Source organism: Babylonia areolata, chromosome 33 (genome assembly GCF_041734735.1).
Source record: "Babylonia areolata isolate BAREFJ2019XMU chromosome 33, ASM4173473v1, whole genome shotgun sequence".
NCBI classification, from domain to species: domain Eukaryota; kingdom Metazoa; phylum Mollusca; class Gastropoda; order Neogastropoda; family Buccinidae; genus Babylonia; species Babylonia areolata.
This window is the reverse complement of record NC_134908.1, coordinates 12,500,147-12,517,614: the sequence shown is the minus strand read 5'-3', so window position 1 is coordinate 12,517,614 and position 17,468 is coordinate 12,500,147. Positions and strand designations below refer to the sequence as shown.

Below are 17,468 nucleotides of genomic sequence, written 5' to 3'. Positions count from 1 at the left end.
TAAGTCCTGTTGATCTCCTGGTTTGTCTCTCCCTAGGACACAACATTAAGTCCTGTTGATCTCCTGGTTTGTCTCTCCCTAGGACACAACATTAAGTCCTGTTGATCTCCTGGTTTGTCTCTCCCTAGGACACAACATTAAGTCCTGTTGATCTCCTGGTTTGTCTCTCCCTAGGACACAACATTAAGTCCTGTTGATCTCCTGGTTTGTCTCTCCCTAGGACACAACATTAAGTCCTGTTGATCTCCTGGTTTGTCTCTCCCTAGGACACAACATTAAGTCCTGTTGATCTCCTGGTTTGTCTCTCCCTAGGACACAACATTAAGTCCTGTTGATCTCCTGGTTTGTCTCTCCCTAGGACACAATATTAAGCCCTGTTGATCTCCTGGCCAAAAGCACCTGTTTATGGCAATTTAATCACTTTGTAAGCCATCATCACCTTGCACAGAAACATTTATGCTGATCAAATCCACTTTTTGGTTTGCCTAAATGTGCATTTATTTTGTATTATTTTGAGCACAATAAGTATAAGATTTATTTGAATATTAATATTGATTCAAGACCATTATCAGTGATATTTTTGATGGTATATTATGTCATACATTTTTTGCAGATTAAAGGGACACCTGCACTAGTTACTAAAGATGCCTGCAAAGCTGTAACAGGCGCTGATGTCATCATATTCTGTGTACCAGCCTTCGCTCATCAGCAGTATTTGGAAGCCATTGCCCAGTATGTGGCTCCAAACACATCCATTATTGGCGTGCCAGGGCAGCCGGGATTTGAGTTTCAGTGCTTCCACCTTCTGGAGAAAAAGGCAAAAAGCTGTGTCATCTTGAATTACGAAACGTTACCCTGGGCATGTCGTATTTCTGAGTTCGGGAGAAAGGTGAGAACCAAAAACATGTTGATCTATATTTATCATATCACTTTGAGTTTGACATGTCCTTTCACAAGTGTGCACCCATACGTGTCTTTATGTAATATGTGTGCACATGTACTCATGCATGCCCAGATATGTCCATCAAATATATTTTCCAGTGAAAAGATAAACTGATAAGTGAAAGAAGATTTGTTCACATCCACCCATACACCGACACACATTCCAATACACATATTATGTTCCACTCCATCCACTACAAAATCTTTTGTACAGTGACCAGTCCAGAACATTTAAGAGTATTTACACTGTCCAGTCTAGAACATGTAAGAGTATTTATCCTATCCAATCTCGAGCATTTGAATATTAACCCTGTCCAGTCTAGAACATACAATTATTTGACTTAATGAGTTTTGAACATTTAAGAGTATTTACCCTATCTTCATTTCCTGTGTCCCTGGAGGAAATCAGGAATATTTCTGCGGTAAAGGTAAAAATTATCCCCCACCCCCCTCCCTGTTGTAAAGTATTCACCAGTGTCACAATCAAAACAACCTCCTGTACTTTGAGCAGACTTCAGTGGATGTAAAACTCTAAAATGAAGAAAAGCAGTTTGTAATCACTTCTTGTATCACATCAAGAGGAATGACTGGTGACAAGTTCATAGTCTTTACTTCCTGCAGAAGATTTACAATTCAATGTTTACATGACCATTAAATGGAGACATGATCTTCAGCTCACTCAAATTGGAATTCAAACTATCAGGAATAGACCAAAATCGATCCCATTTATTGTATTGAAATCAGATGTTCTTGACTCCTGATGTAGCACAATAAATCATAATTAGTGGAATGTTCTGACGGGAAGGTTACAAAACAGGAAGGTGTACCCTTTCTGGAACTTTCTATCGACTTCTAGTGTGATACATACAAAGGCTTGAACCACACACACACACACACACACACACACACACAGTGCAATAATACATTAAAAGAACTATTCAAATTTTCAGTCTATTATCCTTTTGCAAGGATGAATGTCATAATGTGAAAAATGACGAATGAAGTGTTTTGATGTGACGAATACTACCCTTCCGCTGTATTTTAGTGCTTTAGACAGTATGTTTGTTTGTATGTCTGTCTGGCTGTTTGTTGCACACCCACAGCACAAGCTCCACACATTTGTTAAGTTCAGATGAGACATCAAAGCACCATTCACCAACCAGTTCACTGCACATCCCATGTTTTAGTCAAATACTTTCAGTCCGTCAGGACAGTTGGTCCTTGGTGGTGTAGTTGGTGGTGACAGAATTTCTTAGGTCTCTTCCTGGGATGCTGTGTACATGGATATGTTTGATGCTTTGCAAAGCATATCATACAAAGTAACTTTCTGGAACTTTCTAGAAGCTTCTGTAACTATTACATATTTATGTTTTCTGTTTGTGCACCATCAGCTAAAAGATGTAATAAAGATCACATTTATAAAACTCCCAAAGGAAAATGTAAACATGTCTGTTTGGAAAAACACTCCACAATGGAGAATTGATTTCTTTGTAACCACTAGTACATTGCATATTCCTCTTTTCCAGTATTCTTGGGAAGAAGCTGAGTAACAATAGCAACAAGAGTTTTCAAATTATGCCATCATCATTAACACTAACCCCAGGAATCAGATATAGATTGCATCAGAATCTCTCCCCTCCAATCTTAGGTGGACATGTTGGGTGTGAAAGAAACCGTGACAGGCTCAAGGGTGTCCGGCAGAGGAAATCAACCCAAGTTTGGAGACCCAGCAAAGATCTTGCAGTCTTTCCTGGGTGCCCTCCCTGTCCTCTGCGAGGCCAACAACTACCTGGAACTGACGCTGATGGCCATGTCCTTCTGCCATCCCCCAATCATGTATGGCAAATGGAAAGACTGGGATGAGAAGCCACTCAGCGAAGAGCCGCTCTTTTACCAGGTAGAGACTTGATCAGGGGTGAGAGAGGGGGCATGGGGTAACAATAGAGAGGGGGCTTGGGGTAAAATAGGAGAGGGGGTTCATCGTGAAGATAGGAGAGGGGGTTCATGGGGAAGGGTAGGAGAGGGTGCATGGGGAAAGATAGGAGAGGGGCATGGGGGAAGATAGGAGAGGGGGTTCATTGTGAAAGATGGGAGAGGGGGCAAGGGGAAAGATAGGGGAGGGGGTTCATGGGGAAATATAGGAGAGGGCCATGGGGAAAGATAGGAGAAGGGGTTCATAGGGACAGGTAGGAGGGAAGGGGGGGGGTTATGGGGACAGATAGGAGAGGGTGTTCATGGTGAAAGACAGGGGAGGGAGTTCATGGTGAAAGACAGGAGAGGAGGCAAGGGGAAAGATAGGGGAGGGGGGGGGGGGGTTCAGGGGGAAATGCAGGAGAGGGGGCAAGGGGAAAGGTAGGAGAGGGGGTTCATGGGGAACAATAGGAGAGGGGGCAAGGGGAAAGATAGGGGAGGGGGTTCATGGGGAAAGATAGGGGAGGGGGTTCATGGGGAAAGATAGGAGAGGTTGTTCATGGGGGAAGATAGGGGAGGGGGTTCATGGGGAAAGATAGGAGAGGGGGTTCATGGGGAAAGATAGGAGAGGTTGTTCATGGGGGAAGATAGGAGAGGGGGTTCATGGGGAAACATAGGAGGAGGGGGGGGGGCATGGTGAAAGATAGGAGAGGGGGTTCATAGGGAAAGATAGGAGAGTGAGCAAGGGGAAAGATAGGAGAGGAAGTTCGTGGGGAAAGATAGGAGAGTGAGCAAGGGGAAAGATAGGAGAGGAAGTTCATGGGGAAAGATAGGAGGGGGCATGGGGAAAGACAAGAGGGGGGGCGGCAAAGGGGAAAGATAGGAGAGGGGGCATGGGGAAAGATATGGGGGGTGGGGGGGGTTGGCAAATGGGAAAGATAGGAGAGGGGGCACGGGGAGTTGTAGGTACAGGGAGAAGGCTGGAATGAGCAAGGGTTCTGAAGTTTTACTTAAGCTTAACCTCTTGACTGTGCTGTTGACGTATGGCGTACGTCATGAAATGTCGCTCACCAATGCTGCATTGAAGTGCGCCATACGTCATGTTACAACGTTCTATGTTTTGAGTCCCGCATTACAGAAAATACAGTCTGTTAACCATTAAATTAGCTCCCCTGAGAGCTCTTTATTTCCTGAGTTCCATAAGCTAAAATTATTCATTGGATTGTCATATTTATGGCAAAAGTTTTGCAAATTTGTGCGAAGCTCAAGTTGTGTTTGCAAAGCCATGGCTGAACGCAGACAAACCCCAACACTTGCACTTGTATTGAAAGAATTCTCTCGCGATGCAAACAGTTGAGATGAAGATTGTGGACTGAATGAGATAGAACTGTGTGAAGCTGATGCCGAAGACGCTGATTTTGACAGTGGAGGGTGGAGTTGCTTGACGAAACTGAAGACAGACAAGCTCAGCTGATTCAAGATGCAGGTGGGTGTTTACGAGGTTTGTCAGTTTATTATTTGCTTTCTGTTTGTTGTAACAATGAATATGACTGCATTGTGTGTGTTTTGAATGTGTTAGCTGTGGTAAGTAGCTTCGTCAGTCACTGATCAGTGTGAGTGAGAGTCAGTCACGTGGGTACTGTGTGTGACCATCACAGCCCAGGGGGGCGTGGCTTGCTGGCTGGCTCATTGTTGATGACAGCGTGTGTCGCTTGCCTAGAGCTTTCTGTGTGTTCGTTCCCCCAGTGTATTGGTTTGTTGTTGTTGTTGTTGTTGTGTGTGTGTGTGTGTGAGAGAGAGAGAGAGAGAGAGAGAGAATGGGGGAAGGGGGGTTGGGGGAGATGTTTATAAAACTGAAATCAGAGAATGATATACAGAATTGTATGCCTAAATTACTTTGTAAATGCAACACTTGTAGAAGTGTGTGTGTGTGTGTGTGTGTGTGTGTGTGTGTGTGTGTGTGTGTGTTGTCATTTTGTTTGTATGAGAAAGAGAGAATGAAGGGGGTGTGGCATACCATGAACCAGTTTCAGTGTGTGTGTGTTTTGGGGGTTTGGGCCAGGTGGGGGGGTGGGGTAGGTGTGTATGTGTTTGTATTTCAGCTTCTGAAAACAGTCAGAAACAAAATGGTACCATTTCATGATCTTTTCACATGTTAAAAAAACCCAACCAACCAAACAAACAAAACACACACACACACACACAAAACCCCAACAAACTTAGTCTTTTATGCAATGTGTTTCAGGTATGCAGCATGGTGATGATCATGGAGTTCATCCTGGACCATCTGGAACTGACAACTTGCCACAAACTGGCAGCTGAAGACCAGCAGCAGCAAGACCAAAGGGCAGTAAATAAGCCTCCAGCAATTCTGGATTACAACAAAAACATGGGTGCCATGGACCATCATGACCAACAGCTGCAGCCCTACAATGTCACAAGGAAAACCCTGAAGTGGTACAGATAGCTGTGTGTGCATTTTCTACAAATTGCCATGCTGAATGCACACATCATCTACAAAAAAGCAGGCAACAGCAGTACACTCCTGGACTTCCAGAAGGATGTAATTAGTGCCATGATTTTTGGTGACCAAACCCAGACACTGCTAAAGATGACCACGCTGTTTGTCTTGTGTGGATGACACTTCATTGATGTCATCCCACCTACCCCACAGAAGGCCTGGCTACAAAGGAGGTGCAGAGTCTGCTGGAAGGAAGGACAAAGAAAGGATGTGAGGTTCTACTGCCCAGACTGCCCCAGCAAACCGCACTGTGTCTTGAAGACTGTTTCCGCAAGTACCGCAAGTACCACACACAGTGTTTTTATTGGCGATAGATGCTGGGTGAGTACACCCTTTCCATTCTTTGTGTGGACTGTGTTGGAGTCTTATGCACCTGGACACTGTTGCTCAGCCTTGACAGTGTGTGTGGTTGATCACAACAGTCACAAGAAAGACTGGTTGATAACCTGGTTGATATTGTAGCACCTACATAATGGAATGACAGTCCCAATTTTTTTAATTAATGCATTTTATGGAATTTTTCTGTGAGATTGACTCATTATTTGAAGATATGAGTATTAAAAACAAAATCTTGGTTCATTTTCCTTTCATTTGATATATACTTTTATGCACTAATCTTCAGTACTTTTTGAAATATAAGCATATTAAAATCATTGGTGTGTTTTTCTTGTTTTTCTGAAAGTCTTCTCAGCATAGGCTATAGCAAAACGTACTAGCAGTGAAGGGGTTAAACAACAAAAAACGCTTAACCAGACCTTGACTTATTGGTGGTTTTGGTGCTAGTCTTTCAGATGAGACAATAAAATGTGGTCCTGTGTGCAGCATGTAATGTATGCATGAAAAAGAATCCATGATAGCAAGAGAATTACCCTTGTCATGATTCTGTAGAAAATACACTTTGTTGAATGATTATAATCAAATATACAAGAAAAAAAATAGTGGGAATGGGGGTGGGGGGGGTGGGGGGGGGGTTGTGCTGCACTATGGCAACCCTCTATCCCAAGGGAAGAGCAGCCTGGATTTAACACACAAAAATACAGTACAGTATAGTACAGCACATACAGTATGACACAGCACAAAACAGTACAGTGGTGGTAAGTAGTCGTGAGTATGATGTGGTGGTAGTGTCTTAAATGTGTTCATGGTTGTGATGCATTTGGAGTGGTCCTGGATGTAATGTGTTTGGTGTGTTGTCCTGGATGTAATGTGTTCGGTACGTGGTCCTGGATGTAATGTGTTTGGTGTAATGTGTTTGGTACGATGTCCTGGATGTAATGTGTTTGGTGTAATGTGTTTGGTACGTGGTCCTGGATGTAATGTGTTTGGTACGTTGTCCTGGATGTGCGTCATCCTGGATGTAATGTGTTTGGTGCAATGTGTTTGGTATGTGGTCCTGGATGTAATGTGTTTGGTGTAATGTGTTTGGTACGATGTCCTGGATGTAATGTGTTTGGTACGTTGTCCTGGATGTAATGTGTTTGGTACGATGTCCTGGATGTAATGTGTTTGGTACGTTGTCCTGGATGTGCGTCATCCTGGATGTAATGTGTTTGGTGTAATGTGTTTGGTACGTGGTCCTGGATGTAATGTGTTTGGTGTAATGTGTTTGGTACGTGGTCCTGGATGTAATGTGTTTGGTACGTTGTCCTGGATGTGCGTCATCCTGGATGTAATGTGTTTGGTGCAATGTGTTTGGTATGTGGTCCTGGATGTAATGTGTTTGGTGTAATGTGTTTGGTACGATGTCCTGGATGTAATGTGTTTGGTGTAATGTGTTTGGTATGTGGTCCTGGATGTAATGTGTTTGGTGTAATGTGTTTGGTACGTGGTCCTGGATGTAATGTGTTTGGTACGTGGTCCTGGATGTAATGTGTTTGGTGTAATGTGTTTGGTATGTGGTCCTGGATGTAATGTGTTTGGTATGTGGTCCTGGATGTAATGTATTTGGTGTAATGTGTTTGGTACGTGGTCCTGGATGTAATGTGTTTGGTGTAATGTGTTTGGTATGTGGTCCTGGATGTAATGTGTTTGGTGTAATGTTTGGTATGTGGTCCTGGATGTAATGTGTTTGGTGTAATGTGTTTGGTATGTGGTCCTGGATGTAATGTGTTTGGTACGTGGTCCTGGATGTAATGTGTTTGGTACGTGGTCCTGGATGTAATGTGTTTGGTGTAATGTGTTTGGTACGTGGTCCTGGATGTAATGTGTTTGGTACGTTGTCCTGGATGTAATGTGTTTGGTGTAATGTGTTTGGTATGTAGTCCTGGATGTAATGTGTTTGGTGTAATGTGTTTGGTACGTTGTCCTGGATGTAATGGTACGTGGTCCTGGATGTGCGTGGTCCTGGATGTAATGTGTTTGGTACGTGGTCCTGGATGTAATGTGTTTGGTGTAATGTGTTTGATACGTGGTCTTGGATGTAATGTGTTTGGTGTAATGTGTTTGGTATGTGGTCCTGGATGTAATGTGTTTGGTATGTGGTCCTGGATGTAATGTGTTTGGTGTAATGTGTTTGGTACTTGGTCCTGGATGTAATGGTACGTGGTCCTAGATGTAATGTGTTTGGTGTAATGTGTTTGGTGCGTGGTCCTGGATGTAATGTGTTTGGTATGTAGTCCTGGATGTAATGTGTTTGGTATGTGGTCCTGGATGTAATGTGTTTGGTATGTGGTCCTGGATGTAATGTGTTTGGTATGTAGTCCTGGATGTAATGTGTTTGGTATGTGGTCCTGGATGTAATGTGTTTGGTATGTGGTCCTGGATGTAATGTGTTTGGTGTAATGTGTTTGGTATGTGGTCCTGGATGTAATGTGTTTGGTGTAATGTGTTTGGTACTTGGTCCTGGATGTAATGGTACGTGGTCCTAAATGTAATGTGTTTGGTGTAATGTGTTTGGTGCGTGGTCCTGGATGTAATGTGTTTGGTATGTAGTCCTGGATGTAATGTGTTTGGTACGTGGTCCTGGATGTAATGTGTTTGGTATGTGGTCCTGGATGTAATGTGTTTGGTGTTATGTGTTTGGTACTTGGTCCTGGATGTAATGGTACATGGTCCTAGATGTAATGTGTTTGGTGTAATGTGTTTGGTGCGTGGTCCTGGATGTAATGTGTTTGGTACGTGGTCCTGGATGTAATGTGTTTGGTATGTGGTCCTGGATGTAATGTGTTTGGTATGTGAGAATGATCATGATGAAATCACAGCTATGAGTGGTGATTATACGTTAAGAATGCTTGTGGAGTTCAGCAGATTTTGTTTTGTTTTGTTTTGTTGTGGGTTTTTTTTTGGTTGTATTTTTGGATGTTCTGTTTTTGTTTATTTGGTTTGTTTGTTTTAATTGGAAAGAAATGAATATTCATTTAAGGGATGGTTTATAAATGTCCACAGGGTGCAAGTGAGGAGGCAGTGAACCTTCTGTCCGCTGTCAGTGATGAAGTCCTGAAAATTGGCGCCAAAATTGCCGAGATAAAACCAGATGTGAAGATGAACAAACTTGAACATGCAGAGAAATGGCTGAAGGACAACTACGTCACTTCAATTACAGATTCATCTTCTTTTTACAAGGCCATGAGAACCAACGCCTCTTACAATGGTTGGTAATAATAATAATAATAATAATATACAGTGGTTGGTACTACTACTACTACTGTTACTACTACTACTGATAAAATGATGATGATAATCATGATGATGACGATGATGGTGATGAAATATTTCTATATCATATTCCTATACCCATAAACCTGGTACATTCTTTCATTCATGGAGGGTTTGCTTTTCTTTCCTGTTCTTTTGCTTTCAGTGAGTTATTTCACATGTCATTGCTCTTGAGATAATAAGTTATGTCTTATGTTCCTCACATAAATCAACTGGTCACATCCAGTCCTTACTGTGTAGTGTTTTCACAAGTGATGAAAAAAAAGTCTGAAAAATAACACGACACATACACACACATGAAAAAAGGAACACTACTGGAGTGACAGCAGCAGTACAGGCGTCCTGGTGACTCAACTTTGATAGTTCCCTGTGGACTGCCAGCACTGTAAGTGAGGCAGATAAACCAGGTGTGGTTATATAGGGGGAGTAAAACCACTGAAATGGTGTAAATGATGGGGCAGTTAACCTTCGCTGGCTATCGTGGGTCGTACACAACCCAGAAGGGTACAAAAGCGCATATATCTCAGCCAATTCTTAATATTTTTTCTATGAAATTTCAGAAATGCTTCCTACACCTAAAAGGCCAACTTTTGCCAAAAAATGAAAAAAAATTAATTAATTAGTTAATGAGTAATTAAAGGTGGCGTTTTAACTACACACGGACGCTTGTGTGGGTCGTGTATGACCCATGCTTGTTAAAGAGGAAAAAACGTGGTCACCCCTTGAAAGCTCGTGTGGGTCATGCATGATCCATACCTTTTTAATAGTGATTTCAGGCTTAATTTGCAATTAGTGAAGGACAATAAAGAAGTTTTACTTTCAATAGCCTCACTACCCCACTACTCTCCCACTATACCCCCACTATACCCCCCCCCCCACCACCCCCGCCCCACCCCGTCCCTTTCACCTGTCTTCAGCTATAACCCCCTTCCATCCCTTTCTCTAACAGCATGTACCTGTGTGACTGAATATCTTTGATTGTGCATGTATAGGATGCTATGAGTCATATCTCTCTCTGTCTCGCTGTCTGTCTTTCTCTCTCTTTCTCTCTGTCTCAGTCTCTCTTTCTCTCTGTCTCAGTCTCTCTCTATCTGTTTCTGTGTGCATAAGTAGGGTTTGTATGTATGTGCATGTGGTGTTATGTGTTTGTGTGTGTGATCAGTTGTGTGTGCATGTGTGTGAGTGTCTGTGTGTGTGTGTGTGTGTGTGTGTGTGTGTGTGTGAATGCGTGAGCATGTGTTTCTTCTGAGTGTATGTGTTTGTGTGAGTCTGTGTATGCGTGTGCGAGCGCATGTGTGTGTAATCAGTTGTTACGATATGTTTTCCTTTTCTACATTTTGTTATAAGCTTTGGGGGAATATACAGGTTTTTGTCTCTTTGCAAAGTATGGGTCATGCACGACCCACACAAGCTTTGGAGGAATATACAGGTTTTTGTCTCTTAAATTTAAAGGTATGGGTCGTGGATGACCCACATGAGCTTCTGTGTGTAGTCAAAAGCGACTGTGGTATGGGTCGTGGACGACCCACATGAGCTTCCGTGTGTAGTCAAAAGCGACAGCCAGCGAAGGTTAAAAATAAAAATAAAAATAACAACAAGCTGGAAAAAATTATATGCTTGACATTATTAGTATCCTCCTCCTCAGTTTCAAAATATGTAGATTTAAGAATCTAGAAACACACACTGTGTATATATATATATAGAGAGAGAGATAGATAAATATATAGATACATTGGAGAAGAGAGACATATTGTTTTCATCTGTTTGTGGACTTCATAATTGGTCACTATTATTATCTTATATTTTGTAGGGAAGGTTTTTTACACAGTGTATTCTATTATTTGTGAACTGATGGGTCTGGCTGACACTGGGATGAAAGATAATGTTTTGAACAAGTCCTGTCCTGTGTGAAACTGGGGTAGTGACAGCTGAACTTTAACACTGAACTTTCACAAACCCAGTCACAAAATTAGTTGGTATGGTTTTAAAGTTTGAAGTTATAACAAGGTTTATCCTCTGTGTGTGTGTGTGTGTGTGTGTTAGTGTGTTAGTGTGTGTGTGTGTGTGTGTGTGTGAGAGAGAGAGAGAGAGATAGAGAGAGTGTGTTAAGGAAGGGGAGGCAAGTGTGTCATGTCCACACCTTGATCAGAGCTTTTCCTTTCTTCAGGTCTGGTTCACCCCATGAAAAATATATCCCCTGGGCAGTACATGCCAGATTTTCGACATCGCTACCTATCTGAGGACATACCCTTTGGCCTTACCATCGTGAAGGGCATGGCCCAGATTTTGGGCTTGGGCACTCCAATCATTGACGAGGTCATGACCTGGGCTCAAGGTAAACTGGGGAAGGAGTACTTGGTGGGGTCAGAGTTGAAGGGCAAGGATGTCAAGGAGACAAGAGCACCGCAAGCATTTGGGTTCCACAGTCTGGATGACTTGGTAGGCATTATGTGAATATGTTCACATAGTTTGTGTGGGATATGCTCAAGATCCCTTATCGACAGTAGTTTCTTTCCAACATAGCTTTTTTGAAATTTTTTGTTGTTGTTGTTGTTGTTATTGTTTTGTTTTTTTATGTATGTGCCAGGTATATTCTTTATCAAATATCTTTCACTTTTTGAAATATACATTCAGTGGGAGTTTCTGGTGCCTCCATTCCTCTGTAAGGATGTCAGAGTCTCTTTTCATTTATAAACTGCATTTGGGAAATGTGTGATAGAAATAAATTTCCTTTTTCTTTAGGTTTTTTTTTTTTTTTTTTTTTTTTTTTTTTTTTTTAAATTGCCCTCTTATGTTTCTGTCATTTTTGTCCTCCTTTCTGTTCTTTCTCCTTTGTCTTTTCAGTACATTCTCTTCCCAACTACCCCCCTCCTCCTCCCCCAACCCCCCTCACACCCCCCACACCCCCCTTTTTTTCTGCTTGTTTATATACTTTGAGGAGAATATGCTTCTTTGGTTTCTGTACTCTGATGATTAGACAGTGGAACTGTAAACATTGGGAAAAGGGTGAGCTACCTACTCTGTGGTGTTCATTTCTCATGTGGGTTTTGTTGTTTTTTATTACTAGGAGCTTTTTTTTCTTATCATTCTTTAACTTGTAAAAATCTTGAAAAATCAGGAGAATGGCTGGTGCCCTTTGTGTGTGCTAATAGTTTGACTTTGATGAAGTTTAGTGGTGTGATCTCATGTCCTATTGCACATTTATCGTGTCTGTAGACCTGTCTTTGTGTCTGGTCTTGCTTTAAAGTACTGATATATTTAGTTTTTTAGGGCAATCCTGCATGTCTGTGTTATTAAACTCAGTGATCAAATTAAATAGAGCCTCTTACTGAATGTTCTGTCTTTGATACCTGGAAATCATGTTTTATTTAGGGTTGTTAATTTTGGATTTTGAGTTGTTTTGTGTTTTGGGGGATCTATTTCTTCTTGTTTTTGAAGCATTTCAGCACCTTTGTTGCCTTTCTTTAAATATACTGTCACTACTTCTGTTGTTGGCAATGAAACTATAAACAGCATGAAATAAATAAACAGATGGGGACGCAGGGGTACCTTTCAGAACTATAAACAGCATGAAATAAATAAACAGATGGGGACGCAGGGGTACCTTTCAGAACTATAAACAGCATGAAATAAATAAACAGATGGGGACGCAGGGGTACCTTTCAGAACTATAAACAGCATGAAATAAATAAACAGATGGGGACGCAGGGGTACCTTTCAGAACTATAAACAGTACCCACCTACCAACTGGAAGTTTACTGCCAGAAATTTCCCGTTTTCTTTCGCTCACTTTAACATTTGTAATAGTGCTGGTTGCTAGCTGCTCATTCTGTAAGTAGGATTTGTTATATGGCCTTTCTTTTGTGTGTGTGTGTGTGTGTGTGTGTGTGTGTGTGTGTGTGTGTGTACTGAATGTTTTTTGTTTTATTTGATTCTTTACATTTTTTTAACTGAAATGAGTGAAAGGATAAATTCTTCCTCTTTATAATAAGTTTATACATTTTCACTTTTTTGTTTTGTTTTTTGTAATGAAGTGATCATTTAAGTGAAACAGCTGGTGCCTGTTCGTAGAGTTACCAGTCTTGAGATGTTTTTTTTTCTGTGGCATAGTTTAAGGTGCTAGTGATGAAAATGTTATTATTCAAATGTCCCAGATTATTAATATTATCAATGTACAAAATATCCCATAGGCCCAGATTATTATTTATGTTTTTTGTTTAAGTGTTCTACAAACTCAAATTTCTTATCTGATTTTCAAGGTTTTAGATACCAGGATTTGGTTTCTGATGTTGATAGCTTCACCTGTATTACCCTGCATTTGATGTGGTTGTGTGACAGTGTACTTAACATGATTGTGGTTTATTTCTCCTAATTGTTTGTTTATCTAGAAAGAGTCTCTGAGTTTTCCACCTTTTCTGTTTCTTTGCCTTCATCAGTTTATGAATTAAATATTTTCCTGATTGTGTATCTGTCTATTTGTCTTGCTTGTGATTATTTACATTTTTCAATTCTATTTCTTACACAGTGTCACTGTCTTCATTATGTGTCTATTGGTCTAACCTCATAGTCCAGGCACTTTTCAATCTGCGCATTTTCTGGGATTGTATATATATCAGTTTATTCACTTTGGTTGTGTGTGTGTGTGTGTGTGTTTGTGTGTTTGTGTGTGTGTGTGTGTGTGTGTGTGTGTATAATTTGCTGATAGCATGCCTTATTGGTTTCAGCTGATTATTTATGTATAATTATCACATAATACATATATACATAAATATATATATATATATAGAGAGAGAGAGATTTAATATTTAATCAGTGAGCCCAACATCTATATATACATATACTTTTTTTAATTCCCCTTATTATTTATTGATTTACACTTACGTGATTGTGTATCTGAACATAGTTGCATTCTGTCAGTTCACTGTGAATTGTCTTTTTCCCCCTTGTGTCATGTTTGTTTGCCCTGACTGTGTCAGTATGTATTTACATTCCTCCCTGTCTGATAATCTGTTTCTTTATCTGTACTGTGAATACTTTTTCCTAGCTTTTACATACATTTTCCTATGTTATATATCGTGAGTTTGTTGTTTATTTGTTTGCCTATCCAAATAATTTTATGTATAACAAAATTCATCCATGAACAACTCAATGATTTTACTTCTTCACCATTCACACCTATACTGATAATGATATATTGGTGCAACCATTTTATAATTAAATCTGTAGTTACATGAATTCTTAAACATTGTCTGCTTGTTAATTAATTTCTTTGCACAATACATATTCAGCTAGATGAATCCTTTTTTTTTTTTTTTTAGCTGCCTCCTGAATAGTTCTCTTGAATTTTGTAAGAAGTTACCTCACTTGAGAGCTAGAGTTAAAACATCACAGCTGGCAAACTCATTTCCTAAATATTTATACACAATAATTTCTGACAGTTTCTATTGTATTTGAAACCATTTGTGTTTTGGTCATTCTTTGACATCATTAAATGTTTTACCCTAAGAGAACAGAAAGGGTATCAATAAAGTAAAGTGCCGTTCAACATCCAATTCTTTGTATTTTGAATCCACAAAGATAGAGGTGATGGGATAGGCACTACTAAACATATAAGCATGTACACACATACATTATCATACAGACTTATCCTCAGTTATAGGCTCATGTTCGACCACTCATACATGCACATACACATGCATGCACATGCACACAGTGACATGTTAATGTACACATATTTAAGACACACATGAAAGTGTTTATGCTTTGTATATGTGTCAGTAAAGTACAAGCAGAAAATTAAGTTTAAGCAATAATTTTCTGATGGCTACACACCCTTGAAAAAGAAAAAAAACAACAACCAGCAACTAACAAATGAATTAAAAAACACATAAAATTCTCTCTGAGTCTCTCTCTCTTTCTCTCACAGGTTTAACAATAAATTAGCAGTGAGGATTGTATGTGTGCATACAAATAGAGTATGTAATTAATGCCAGGCACTGAGTCCACAAGGATAACCATAGTTCCAGGTTCACTCTGCCATAGCTGTTTGTGCATACATTTACATGTTTAGTGTGCTTGTCTGATTTGTTTTATTGCTGTGATAGTTTGTGGGTGTGATCATTAAAGTGTGGTAGCCTCTGGTTTGTTGCATATTCTGATGTTTGGCCTCTGCTGTTATAATCACCATTAAGACATTGTGCTATAGCGCATATTCTTGTAGCTCTATGCGCTTTACAACAACACAAAAGGCTTTCACTGAAACATCCCCACATAAACATACACAAATAATTTGAAACATTGGTAAGAGTACAATTAAAAGAGATCATGTCATTGAGTACATCAAGTAATGTATCAGACATAAAAAGATAAAACTAGAAATAATGATAACAACAACAATGTAGACAATTTAAAGACACACACACACACACACATACACACACACACACACACACACACACACACATAACGTTGAACCATGAAGAATCTGAGAAGGAAATGGAAAAATCTCTTTTTTTTCTTGTCTTGAACCATCCGGTACAATCACACAGCACTGAAATCCATGTGTTTCTGAACAACAATCCAAGTAGCAAATACACTGCCAACTTGTATCAAAAATCAAAAGCACAGGCATGAGATTTTTAGTCACCATCAACCAGTGAAGATGAGCAGCATGGACATTAAAATCATCTGGTTTTTGTCATCTTCATCCAAGAGCATCTGGGAAAATCTGACAATGAAGTCATACTGAATAAAGAAAATTATGAAAAGTATGGTGTAAAATCCGCTTACCTTTGCCATACTGCCTCAATGAACATCCATTAAAACAGATTCCATCGTACAATCTTTCTTTATATCCATGAACCAAGAACACTCCGTGAAACAGACTGTCATTCCAATCCTTTTGTCGTTTCCACCTTTAAACAAAAACAGTCACAGAAGAACAGAGATTACAACATTTGTCTAGAACCAAGAAAAGTTCAAGAACCATATTTGATCAAATCCTCATTTTACCACTATGAACCAAGAACATGTGGTATGCAGATGTAAAAATCTCTTCCTTCTCCCTATCATGAACCAGAAATGATCATAGACAGTAAAATGCTGTCTTTGTTGGAACTAAATGATATTAATCTCAGACAATCTGAGAACTATGGATATTAAAACCCTCCTGTCAGTGCTGCGAAACCGCAGTCTGACAAGCAGACACTGAATTCTCCTGATCTTTGTGTCTCAGTACAACGCCTTGAACCAAGAAGAATCATGCAGTCTAATATTCAGTGTCTCCCAGAACAAAACACAGTCCAGACACTCTGACAAGCACAGACTTAGAATCATCTTATCATTTACCATCTTCAACCAAGAACAGACTGACAAGAACAGACATGAAAAAAAAAATGTCTTGCTTTCTTGAATCGATGAACAATACGTGAAACCTATACGGACATGAAAATGGGTGAACCATTTAAATAATGTTTTTACCTGTTTAAAGTAAGAATTTCCAACAAGACTGTTTTCCGATTCTGCTTTCTTTCTGCAGCTCCCACGTTTACTCGTTGGCCTGTCTATGAGTGGGCTTTTACGTGTACGTGTGACTGTCAGCCTGTAAACAGTTCTTTTGACAGGTGCTTGTGTGGTCAGCTGGCCTATAATGTACACCTGAATAACAATGGTCTGTGAGTTCCCTTCAGCACTGCACAACAACTGGAATTTCAGTGGGATGGTTTATATTTGTGGCAACAAACAAAACTGAAAATTTCTTTATGTGAATTTTTTCCCCAGACAGGTTTCCCTATCATGACTGCAGCTCTGGCTATTAAGAAATACTTTCAGTGCTACTATGTGCAAGGCCTTCAAACTGAGTTTTACCTCCCCACAGAAAAATACCAGGTACACCATATTTATGCACACTGACACAGTAAAACCTAAAATTAAAAAGACCCGCCACACTTAGTTACTTTTCTTGGGGAAAAATTATTACTCTATCAAAATCGCACTGTGAGTGGACGGTAAACTGACCAACTTCGCAGTCCAACAAGCAAGCGTTCGTCCTGTCATAATCAGATTCGGTACAATGCCAATATTGTTCAAACTCCTGCTCACTGGCAGTCATAAGACTAGGGCCACCTACATCTTTAACAACCTTGGGAAAAGACTGGTTCGCATCGATTGAGCTATCTGTCATAAACATTACGTGCACGTCACAACGTTCATGAGAGCTACGTGTCATGATCACTACGTCAATAGGGCTACATGTCGATAGCACTACTGTTTTGATCGCTCCGTATCAATAGCTGGCACTATTTGATAAAAACGATTGGGGGAAAACGTCTCACAGGTTGCGCCCAACTGGTGGTGTGTCCATCGAGATCGATGATGACCATCGTTGTCATCCAGCTGGGGGAGGGGGGGAAGGTGGTGGTGGGGTGGGGGGGAGGATGCT

The 17,468-nt window shown here is 40.3% G+C and overlaps 2 protein-coding genes across 2 annotated transcripts in view; one reads left to right on the top strand and one right to left on the bottom strand.

The window, feature by feature from the left end:
* The window catches only part of LOC143276946 (opine dehydrogenase-like), a 39,670-nt gene extending 26,169 nt beyond the window's left edge, over positions 1–13,501 (top strand). Inside the window, exons 3-6 of the mRNA XM_076581624.1 lie at positions 614–889; positions 2,591–2,839; positions 8,759–8,963; positions 11,196–13,501. Of these exons, the coding sequence (XP_076437739.1) occupies positions 614–889; positions 2,591–2,839; positions 8,759–8,963; positions 11,196–11,482 (1,017 nt within the window). The 3' untranslated portion in view covers positions 11,483–13,501. The remainder of the gene's footprint in view (positions 1–613; positions 890–2,590; positions 2,840–8,758; positions 8,964–11,195) is intronic.
* Positions 12,884–17,468, bottom strand: part of LOC143276945 (opine dehydrogenase-like) — a 95,993-nt gene continuing 91,408 nt past the window's right edge. The window contains exon 6 of the mRNA XM_076581621.1: positions 12,884–15,942. Within this exon, the coding sequence (XP_076437736.1) occupies positions 15,833–15,942 (110 nt within the window). The 3' untranslated portion in view covers positions 12,884–15,832. The remainder of the gene's footprint in view (positions 15,943–17,468) is intronic.